The following is a 12,221-nucleotide window of genomic DNA, read 5'->3' on the forward strand; positions in this document are numbered from 1 at the left end:
AAGGATAAATATAACACATTTACATCTGAAAGTCTATCCTGTCAGGACTCTTGCAATATTTATAATAATGCATTTAGTTCCACTATTAGAATATAAAAATGCTTGGAGTGGATCTTTTCATCTGTTCTGCTTTTTTCCTCAAAAAACGGCAGTTTACAGACTTCATATAAAGTTATTTGGTGGGCTAAGCAAAATCTCACTGCTTTGTTTTTCCCCCCATATCTTGACTACACTTTTTCAGAGTCCAAGAGGTGCAAATTCAGAACTGTCTTCAACAAGATCATGGAGTGGTATTTTTAAAAACTTTTCGAGGCTTCCACAGAAGTAATCCAAGAAGGTAGCAGAACAAAGTATGAAGTCATCTTCTGTTTAGCTTTTGAAGATAGGCCAGCGAATCTTCTTTGCCGATATTCTGCATCTGCTACCCCAGACTACATGTTGCCTGAGGGAACGGAAAGCTAGAGGACAGGTCTTTAAGAAGTTGATCTGCCCTACCTGTCTTTAAGCTGTTTCTTTACCAAATCAATAGTAACGGGAGTCATCTCATTACTGGGAGTTTTGAAAGGGACTGTATTATCTGTTTTTTGAGATTTGGCATCGGATGATCCGTAGGCTGTGTAACTATAAGGAATGCCATAGGATGAACCGTAAGGCATTGTCTGGTAAGTGTTCTGGTAGTACATGTTCACTTCAGTGGGCTGACTTGCTTGAACCTAGAAAAGAAATGGGATATATATTAAAACTAGTAGCTGAAACTATGAAAAGAAAAATCCCATGCCTTTAGTGTTAAACAAATAAACAAAACCACTAACAATAAAAATTATACCCATTTTCCAAATAGTATGTAATTAAAATAAGTAATTGCAGAGCTCCTCAAAATCAGATAAAAGTAGGGCTGGATTCATTTCTAATTCCTATGGGATTACTGGATTCATTTCTAGTAACTTTCGGGAAAACAATAACAAAGAAGTTTAGAGTTAGGGACATTAAATTGTGTCAAAACACTAGCAACAAAAAAAATTTTATGTGATATTTCCACTGTACTACTTACTTCTATAAAATAAATTGTTATAACTATTTAGGAAGATATTTTCCATCTACAGTAAGATTTTTGCATTACTGAGAAATCCATCTTCTACAAAATAATTTTTAAAGACAGAAAAAAATAAGCTCTATCGGAAAGAAACACCTTATCTATACAGTGGTTCCCAAACTTTAGGAGCAACAGTATCACCCAGAGGACTCGTTAAACAGATGGCAGGGCCCCACCCCCAGGGTTTCTCATTCACTAGGTCTCACTCAGGAGGCTGAGAATTTGCCTTTCTAACAAGCTTCCATATGATGCTGACGCTGCTGGCTGAAGGACCACTTAGAGAAACACTTACCTAAGAAACCAGAAATTCTTCCATCATTTGGATGGTAAAAGGCAAAATATAATATAGTTTCTTCTAACAGCTTACTGGGTACATAACTTTATATAATTTTCCTCATTATGTTACTTGAATGAATGACAAAGGATCAGTTCAATGTGCAATATGTTTTTACTTTAACAAAATAAGCTAAAATTTTTTTAAATTTCTTTTTTTAATTTTTGAAGTTTAATTCTTTGGTTCTTACCTGAGGGATATTAATTCCTTTTCTTATCTGCTCCTGTTCCCATCGGCTGAGCTCTTCATCTTGTTCTCCAGTTACTAAAGCATCATCATCACTCCCCTCAATACCTATAGCCATAAGCAGCAAAGTAAATAATTCCAAAACAACAGCAAGGGAAGAGATGCTACCCTGATGTTTCACAAAAATCAAGCAAAACTATTGGCATTAACTCAATCTTACTAAAGTTAAAATGTCTATTATGATCCCTTCCGCATTTGATACTTCTGCTTTTGCTTGTCTTAACACACAGCATACCTTAAGCAAAAGGCAGTATCAATGTAACGACTAAAACCTTAGATAGGTTTCCTAACCTCTGGAAATCTAATGCCTCCTAAGAATGAAGAGCCAATTACACATATTTATGTATGTTAGTTGCTTAGCACAATACTGGTCACACAGTGCTCAGTAAACACTAGCTGCCAGAATCATGCTACACTTTTGAAAAAATTCCAACAAGACACTTACACCCAAGCAAGTTCTCTAACATTGAACATCAATAAGTATAGGTACTTTTTATTTGATTGTAGTATCAAATTATATTTAATAGCAACGAAACAGGCTTACCGTCCCATTAAATCAACTTACCTATTTCCTCCGCAATTTTCTGTCTTTGTGATTTTTCTTTCACAGAAAAAACTATACGGCGTTTCTCATCATCATCTTCATCATCACTGGCATCATTCTCATCTTCTCTAACAAGGCGGCCTTTGCCAGGCTCACTATCATGAGGAGTGAAATCTCCCAATTCCCGGGCCATCTGACGCTTTTTCCTTGCAGCGTGTATAAAAGCTGCATCTGGAATTTCTCCTGGAAACAAATGGTGAGGATTAGAAACTATGCAATATTAGGGAATAAAGTTTGTTTTCTTGAAAATATGTAAGATAAGTGAATCTCATCAAGACAACCTTGTCACAGTGATGTTCTAATGTTATCTGCTGGCATCCCCGCCCCCCTTCCCAAACTGTGCTTGCAAAACAACTGATTTATTTTTAATTTAGTTTAAATGAAAGTAAAAGTCACTAGGGAAACTAAAAAATATGTATAATGGCAATATGTGCAGGAAGGGGGGGAAGGGAAAATCCACCAAAGCAGTTTTATTTTAATGGTATATTTTTTCATTTTTAAGAAGTAAATGAAAGCAATAAAATCACATTTATTACTAAACCAGAAAACAAATAAAAACAAAAAAGGTATCTACAATCTTAGACCCTAAAAAACACTATTAGATTTATAGTATATTTCTCTTGCAAATAGTTTTCAGTTGACCTGTAAGCACACTGAATATATAATTCTGTATCTAATTTTTTCTTCACATTAAAACATAAGCTTTTTCCCATGTTGTTTTGCATAAACATAATTTTTAGTGGTTTACAACATTCACTCGATAAAGCATAATCTACTACATAATCAAATTAATTGACATTTTCACCTACAGTAAAAATTAATGCCTTGCTACTCTTCAAATTGTTATTTAAATAGCTATGTAATATCCCATCATGTAAATGCGCCGTAACTTACTAAGCCATTCCTCTCCTGCTAGACATTTTCTAAATGTTGCTCATTGCAAATAACGTTGCAATAAAAACATGATTTCCTTGGATAAATTTCTCGCTATGGAATTACAGGGTCAAAGACTAAGAACATTTGAAGTCTACTGATCCATATTGTCCAACTGCTTCCCATAAAGACTGTACCAATTAGAATGCTACTAGATCTATGTACATAACTTTTCACAACTTTACAAACCCAGAGTAAGCATTTTTATTTTTTTTAATCTATTATTATTTTTTGGCCACCCTGCACAGCCTGTGGGATATTAGTTCCCCGACCAGGGACTGAACCCCAGCCCACAGAAGTGAAAGCGCTAGGGAATTCCCACAGAGTATTTTTAGATTTTATAATGAGTTAAATGGTTACCCTTCATAATTTAAATTTGGCTACTAAGCATTTATTTATTCAAAAGCTGATTAGCCAGTGAATAGCTCTACAAATTATTTCCACAAAGAAGTTAAAGAAAAAAAAAGTGTGAACATAAAACTAGCAGCAATTTTGCTTTTGGTAGCAGTTCTTAAAAAAGTTAAAATCTTAATCTGAAATACATAAAAAAAGGACTTTAGTACCATTTACTTGAAGCCCTACATTTGCTTTGATAATAAAACTGCCTGTCTGAGAATGAATTTGGAAAGTTGGGAAGTTTCTAGTTTTCTTACTTTCTGTATTTGCAAAACGAAACAACCTGGCTTCAAACAGGGATGTCATAAGAAACACCACTTAGCTAACCCCTTCCTTAACGACCATCTTCACAGACAGCTCATTCTTGAGGGCTTACTTCAGTTCTAAGGAGTATTTGCAAGTACACACCTGGACGGAGAACATTCAAAGAAGATAAAGCATTTGAAAAGGCTCCAGCAGCCTTTGGCTTTTCTTCCTCCTTCTCGCTTTCCATATCCATTTCATCTTCCCCGTGTTCACTGATGATAACTCCATCTTCTTGACTGGTGTCCTTAACATGACCTGTTTTGTCCAAAGGAGGTTCGCCTACATTTTTGAAAAAAGTAATAAAATATATCTAAAACAAGATCCATAAATTAAGGAGTCACTTCTAATGCAATTATGGGCTCAATTCATTAAAGCTTGAACTGTTTTAATTGTTTATAAAAAACTCAAACCACTGATGTGTGAAAATGAATAATCACAATCAACACAATTGGGTAACAACAATACAGGGGACGCAGGGATGCGTGAGGCCCGGCCCAATTGCTACCTTTAATTTTATCAAAATTTTACTAGTTTATCAAAACTAACTGTTTCTCCCTCTAAACTCTCATAGGTAACTGTTCAAACCTCTTGGAAGCATTATTTCACTTTACATGTCAGTATTTCGTTAAACTCTAAGCCCATGTGAGGCAGCTTTCTATCAAAAACAAAGATTACAGACCAGATAAACCTCTCCGTAATGAACACTTTATGGGATATCGTCTTAGTTCACAGCCATTTGTCACCCATCATCTGAAGGGCTGAGACCCAAAAGTCACATTTACACTGTGTAAGCCCCTGACCCCACTGCCATGACTGAACGTTTAAGAGTGGATGTGTGACTAAACTTGATTTTTCTGGCAATCTGCAATTGGGACACAGAGACAAGTCAGAGACTAGGTGGCTCTAAAAACCACGTGCAAACTAGGAAGGGAGTTGTGGAGTAGCCGTACTTGGCCACGTGGACAGAGAAGACAGCTCTCTAGTTCTCAGGCCATTCCCGAGGCCAGTTTCAAGACTAGTTTCCTGCCACAGGGTTCCAGGAGGCACCACTGTTACAGTGGTTTACTTTACACCAAATGGTTTACTTGACTTATAACTAAATAGTCCTATTACACCTTCCATCCCAGGCAAAACTCAGAAAATCAGTGTTTTTCACCTTGAAGCACTGAACCTGGCAATGCACACAAGAGGCACCATGAATATAATGGAAGAGTAAAACAAAAGTTCATTCTAAATATGAAAGATAAACTTATTGTTTCCCTAGCATGTTCCCCTCCCTCCCCAAAACTGCTTCAAAAGTTCTTAATTCTTCTCAAACCATATTCTACTTCCCTAAAGAAGAGTGCTGGGGATAATGACTCCCCCCGCTCCCCAGCTTTACTGAGAAGATTTAGGTCATTCTGCTTTAAGGCTCTTTAGTTTTTTAAATTTACCATCCTACCTCGTTAGCCCCAGACTCCCTCTGAAGTGACTTCTGAGGCTATGAGATTTTAAAACTCAGTTTAATCAGATGTATAAAGATAGATGTAGTCAAGAAACACCCATTTCCTTCTGCTCTCAATCTACACTACATCAATGGCTTTTATGGACAAAACAGAACTACAAGAAGTTTTACTAGATCAGATATGCCCAGATAAAGATTTCTGCAGACTTCAAAAGATTCAGTGTTTCAATAAGTTGACAAGTATTTGCTTGTGATTGAGCAAATACAAGTCCAAAACATGGCTGACAGGTGAATTTTAGTTACTTGGTCATATATTATCCTTCCAGACAACTTTATAAAAAGAGATGCTAACTAACCTTTTCTAGGCTCCTCTTGTGCCTCAATTTCTTTGACTACTACTTTAAGAAACTTGCTGTCACAAATATTCTACTTTTTTTTTTTTTTTTCTTTTTTGCGGTACGTGTGCCTCTCCCTGCCGTGGCCTCTCCCGTTGCGGAGCACAGGCTCCGGACGCGCAGGCTCAGTGGCCATGGCTCACGGGCCCAGCCGCTCCGCAGCATGTGGGATCTTCCCGGACCGGGGCACGAACCCATGTCCCCTGCATCGGCAGGCGGACTCTCAACCACTGTGCCACCAGGGAAGCCCCTCTCTCTACTTTGAATGTTTTTTTTTTTTTTTTTAGGTTTGCAGCTATTTTATTTATAAGTATACATTTAACACAGGGAAATAAACACTGATATATGGAAGTCTAGTTAATAGTAGTGTAACTATGTATCATTTGGATGATTACATGATTTTAAACAACAAACTACACTGAAAAATTAATGCGATAAAATTCTTGGTCATAATATTATTCAGAATATATAAACTGAAATTGTGATTGCTCCAAATTTGAAAATGGAAGTGAACTCATTTGGACAGAGTCAGAGTTTAACATAATCTGAAAGGAGGAGGTGGGGGTCAGGCTCTCCCTCTCCTCTCTTCTGTCTACAAAGACACACAGGCTTCTCTTTAGCAAAAGAACTTCTACTTGATCCCAATGGTTTCTTAGTGTCCTTTCCTTCTCGCTCTGCCAAACTTCCCAAAGCAGCAGTGCAGACCTGCTACCCACCCCTTCCTCACCAATTGGCATGCCTCAACCCTGGCAAACAGCCTTTGATTTCTCCCATTCCAAGCTCACCAACCAACCCAAAGGCTGCAGCCACAGCTAATTCATACCGTATCACTGAGCAATTTAGTAAAAGATGTTCCTTCCTCCAAACAGGCACAGAGCTTGGCAAGTAAACTAGTATCTTTTGCCAGATGCCCTCCTCCGGAAAAAAACACAGCAACCCTGCCAACAGCCCTTCCTCAGCCCTTACTTTTCCTGACCTTTCTGATACTATTTCACACAACTGACAATCATCATCTTGAAACGTTCCTATCTTTTCTCCTTTGGACTTTATGATTCTTTTTTATCTCTTCAGCAAACCCTCTTCTCTATGTGTATGCTTATTACAGGTAGAAGTCTTTGGTCCTCAGGAATTTTTCCTTTATGCTACTCCCTCATCAATTCCATTTACTCTGGTTTTAATTATCACCTCAGTGAGCACCGTATCTAAATCTACATCTCCAACTCTTCACTGGCCATTTCCACTCAAATTCAAGTTTAAAGGTAAACTCATTATTTTAGGAATATCACAAAAGTAGACTGATACTACCCTTGTTTTCAAGTTAATGCACCTCTGCCTGTCTAAGGAGGGCTGGGGTAGGAAAAGCCTGGGATTGTGATTTGATGAATGAGAAGAGCTACAGAGCGCCATCACTTCAGGGATAACGACCTATATAACACAGAGGCTCCACCTTTGGGGAGGACATTAATTGAGTTATTGGGTAAGAAATCCGTTATATGAAAGTAGAAGATAGAAGAGGTCACAGAAGGTGGCTTCAAAAACCTTGTACTTGCTTCAATTTCTTAACCCAACAGTAAATGGTCCTTTCTCAGTTCTCACTTTTCCTGACTTCCTTGTTCGATTTCATCGTACACAGTTGGTTCTCAAGAGATCTGGAAAAAATGAAGCAGCTTCCTAGAGTCCAAAATAATCAGTTCCCCTAAAAATCCTCCTCCTCCCACCTGCATTCCCTATTTCTGTATATCATACATAATTATTCTCTCAGTCACCTGGCACAAAAGCTCAAATGTGACTATTTCTTTTAAATCCAATAGCTGACTCATACATTAGGTCTACCTTGCAATACTTCTCAAATCATCTTTTACTATTTCTTTCCCCACACCCACAGCAAACATTTTTAACTCATCCACAATTTTCCACTGAGTTAGGAAAAGCCTCAGTCTTGCTCAACTGAGACCTTTTTAAACCCACTACTAACGGATCAAAGCTGGCCCCTGCATTTAAACTGCTTTAGGCCTCCAATCTCTCCCTGTGCCAATCCATGCTGCATGCTAACACCAGGTTTCAAAAGGCATTCATCATGTCGGCATCTTGCAGGCCACTGAAACAGCAACCCTAAATCCCTTACTAGATAGTAAACATCCTTCACAATCTGTCAGCAACGTACCTTTCACCCTAAACCTCCGCTTCCTCCGCAAATCGTCTACTTTGGCCTATCAGGCATACTTGCTCTTTTCCAAAACAGCCTAGGTCACATTAATCTTTAATATCCCCATACCTCCCTTAGCCTTTGGTATTTAAATTATCAAAAAGCCGGCTTCAAATTCCACTTTATCTATGAAGCATTCCTTCACCCAGCTCTAAAAAAAAATGTAGTTAACCTTCATCGGACACTTTGCCAAATACTGGGTCCAGTTATACATTTAAGTGATGCTGTCTCCAAAATAAGATTGCAAATTTGAGATATATGGACATACTTTTCCACATTAAGCCTATAGTGGAGAACTGGGAAATAATAATTCTATCTTTAATTCCATAAAATAAAAATATTTCCCTAAAGCACTTGTAATGAGAATAACTTATATTAGCATATTATAATGGAACCACTTTCCTAAGGATAAATAACTGCTTAAAAATTTTAACTTAGATTGCGAGAGGACATGAGAGATGTCTGTACAACGCAGGCAGGGGCCACACACTGAGAAGTCTTCATCTGTGTAGCTGATAAGGCTGCTGAATGGGAGTATTATCAACATTAGACTTAGGGCATTCCTAAAAGTTCTCTAACAATTAGGGTTTCCCTGGTGGCGCAGTGGTTGGGAGTCCGCCTGCCGATGCAGGGGACACGGGTTCGTGCCCCGGTTCCGGGGGGATCCCACATGCCGCGGAGCGGCTGGGCCCGTGGGCCGTGGCTGCTGAGCCTGCGTGTCCTGAGCCTGTGCTCCGCGACTGGAGAGGCCGCAGCAGTGAGAGGCCCGCGTACCGCAAAAAAAAAAAAGAAAAAAAAATAGTTCCCTAAGAATGAAACCAACTGTGTAAATAACACCAAAGGAATCGAAAACTTGTCTCTACAAAATACAAGTACGGGAATTTGCACAGTACTCCTTCAAACAGGAATAAACCTGTATCTCAGGTTTAAGAGGGAAACCTCCCTTCTCTGTTCAACAGCAGTTGGAACACTAGTAGGAAAATTGGGAGACAATTTAGTCATTGCAGCAGAAACATTCCAGTGGCAACGGTTCTGTCTTTTTTAAAAATGCATTTACAATGCAATTGTGTTATAATTAAACAAAAGAACTGTATCGTTACTCAATCTGTACCCTTGACAACGACAAAGTCAACTGAACAAGTTCACTATATAATATACCAAATCCATTCAATCCCTGTGAGAGTTTCATTTTGTCATTTCAAAAGAATCATATTCGTTTGGTACTTACTGTCAGCTGATGAGTTGATTTCTGTCTTAATCTTCGATTTTTCAAGATCTTCTTTATATTCTTTCTTAAGCAATTTTACTATCTTTTTGCTATAACTTGATTTCTTCACTTTGAAAACTTCTTCACTTTCTTAAAAAAAGAAATTAAATGAAGTCTGTAGTAACCATTTTCAGACATTATTTTCCATTCTAACTTTCAAATTCTTCCAAATATATACTCATACACGCCAAATCATTACGTAACTTGAAATTATTTCAAATCCAGGTTCTCAAAAACTGAGTCAACTTCATAACTTAATCTGGAATAATGCCAATTTGAGACTTTTTAAAAGGCAAAACACATGTAACTGCAAAAGATTTTCCTGTGTCCTACTGTCTTCCTTGAATCATCTATTTCAGGAGGAAAAAAAAAAGTCGTTGAAAAAGCACCTGATTATCATATTATTAAGGTATCCGAAACAAAATATCCAAAATCAAAAGGTGCTAGTTTACAGAGCTGTCAAATCTGAGTAACTCTATATCCATCACAAACTGACATACTGTTATTTCAAGACTAAGCTGAGAGCTAATCACTTTTCAAAAATAAGTTTTGATGACGTATCCATCATCCTTGATTTGAAAACTTTAAAAGTCAAACGCAAACACTTTGCCAAGTTGTCCCTGTATCATTAAAAACAAAAATGTGGCCGTACTCCTCTCAAACTTAAGATAAAAAACAACAGGAAAACCAAAGAGAAACTGTCTATTACTGGAAACAAGAAAGCATCCCGCATCGAGATGCTTCATAACATGGACTTAATTGGGTTATATAAACACACACTCAACAATTCGGGAGGTAAAATGGTTTAAGATTTAAGGCTCATTTACGATCAGAAATCTAAATCCACTGCAGCTTGGCCCCTCACACCAGACTGGATAAACTGCCCTGAAATACCATTACACTGTCTCTCTTCATTGTCCAAATGTCAATGCGAGGAAGGTCGCACATCTGTACCCCTGTTTACTTTTATGGGTAAATTGAGGCTCCGCGATCGTAATGGACTGGCCCCAGGTGACTCAGAAGCAGAGCTTCAACTCCGGGCGTCTGTTCCCAGACCGAGTACTCCTTACACACCCGGCCTTCCTGGTCAAGGATGCCTAACCAGGACGAGAACGGCAAAAGGCGTGAGCACGGTGACCTACAGAGGGCTCAGAGAACGTGCCAAGAGCAGTCTGGGGACCTGACTCGAGTTCTCCCTAAAACACACCCGCCAGTTAAAAGAGGCAGGACAGGGAACACTGAATTTCCACTGGAAAAACTCAGAATGACTGATCTGAGATCCAGGAATAGGAGATGCACGGGAGGACGATGAGGAGGAGGCGGTAGTTAAGAAAAGGCTGGTGGCGGCGCGGGAACACGTCCCCAGCCAGAGCAGAAGGCCGGAGGCGGGGACAGTGTGCAGCGGGTCGGGCGGGAAGGGGCTCCGTTCCCGGGGGCTGAGGCTGGGAGCCCAGGGAATGCGGGGACTCGAGGTGGACGCGCGGGGTAGGGATGTCGGGATCTGGGAGGTCGAAGCGCGAAGGTTACCTTCTTCCTCATCCTGGAAGCTGAGCAGGCTGGCCCGGGGCACCTCTTTGTTCTCTCGTGGCCTCTTGCGCGGCTTCAGCCCGTTGCCGGGCTCCGCGCCTCCCGGGAAGCAGCCCCCGGCTTCAATCCCGGGGCCCGAGGTCAGCGCGGAAGGCGGCGGCAGCCCCGGGCCCAGCAGCGACTCCCCCCCGGGGGCCCTGTCGCCGCCGCCGGGGCCCGGCTCTTCGCCGGTGCCTGGCGGCGGCAGCAACGGCGGCGGCTCCTGCTCCTCGTCGCGTTCTCGCTCCTCCTCCTCCGAGTCATTCCGCTTACGCACGTTCACTCGCCGGGCCTTTCGGAACATTCCCGCGGCCCGCACGTCTGTCTCCCACCGGCACTCACACGGCGGCCACTGCAGCGCAGAACTCGCGAAGGCGCACGCGCGCTCCCCTAAGGTTCAGCCGAGTCGCGCCTTCCCTCCAGCGACAGTGCACCCCTGAGCGCGCTTGCGCTCCCGCTCTCAGTACTTGGAGAGAACTCCGCGCCTCTCGCGAGAACGTCAGCTTTTTGCACTGTCCTCTGTCGGCGTGGAGGATTATCGGCATGGAACTCTGAGACTCCGGTGCTATCCGACGGGTCACAAAGAGGATCATAGAGATTAGAGGACAGAGTAAACCCTGCTGTCCCTCAGCCCAGGGAGCTGCAGTGCGCCTTCTGCGCTTACGTAGTCACGCGAGGAAACCTCCCGCCAAGCGCTGGGAGGGGCAACTAGAGAAGGAGGAGGAGGGGAGGAGGAGGGGAGGAGGAGGGGAGGAGGAGGGGAGGAGGAGGGGAGGAGGAGGGGAGGAGGAGGGGAGGAGGAGGGGAGGAGGAGGGGAGGAGGAGGGGAGGAGGAGGGGAGGAGGAGGGGAGGAGGAGGGGAGGAGGAGGGGAGGGAGGAGGGGCGGAGCCAGAAGAGGAAGCCAGGTTTGGCGAGGGAAAGTGCAATCCGGAGGGTGGGATGTTAACTCTCGAGACTGAATTGAGGTGTGGTATGATAATTATGACTAACTCTACTGAGTAATACTTCGTATTTCTACAGCTTTATGGCTACCGAGCACTTTCAAAAACACTGAATCTCATTGAGGATAAAATGATCCTTGGCCTGATATTTTAGCCACCTTCCCTCTGTTACAACGAAAGCAAAAGTGTTTTTGGTGTTTTCGAAAGAATCCAGGCTTGCTAGCAGTTCCGAAACCTGGCTGATTTCAGAAACAAACGGAAGGAAAAATCGACTTGAGGGTTGGAGATGGTTGTGACACATTTCAGACTTGTGTCACAGAGTAACAATCTTAACTGCCAAGGGCGGAACCGGGTATTTGACTTTGAAGTGGAACTCACCTGCTTTCTCATTGTGCCACCAAATGTAGGCCCTTTTCCTTCACCTATGTGCATATATGCGAATTTTCTTGTCTCAAAATTCAAAAGGTAACAAGGGGCATTCATTCATAT

General features: G+C 41.3%; 1 protein-coding gene across 1 annotated transcript in view; it reads right to left on the reverse strand.

The window, feature by feature from the left end:
* Positions 1–11,094, reverse strand: part of PAXBP1 (PAX3 and PAX7 binding protein 1) — a gene marked incomplete at its 5' end in the record, with an annotated part of 32,975 nt that extends 21,881 nt beyond the window's left edge. Inside the window, 6 exons of the mRNA XM_079705153.1 lie at positions 496–713; positions 1,618–1,721; positions 2,239–2,460; positions 4,015–4,191; positions 9,186–9,314; positions 10,752–11,094. Of these exons, the coding sequence (XP_079561279.1) occupies positions 496–713; positions 1,618–1,721; positions 2,239–2,460; positions 4,015–4,191; positions 9,186–9,314; positions 10,752–11,094 (1,193 nt within the window). The remainder of the gene's footprint in view (positions 1–495; positions 714–1,617; positions 1,722–2,238; positions 2,461–4,014; positions 4,192–9,185; positions 9,315–10,751) is intronic.
* Between the last annotated feature and the right edge of the window lie 1,127 nt (positions 11,095–12,221).

The sequence above is a fragment of the Hyperoodon ampullatus genome, assembly GCF_949752795.1.
Source record: "Hyperoodon ampullatus genome assembly, chromosome: 5".
Lineage (NCBI taxonomy): Eukaryota > Metazoa > Chordata > Mammalia > Artiodactyla > Ziphiidae > Hyperoodon > Hyperoodon ampullatus.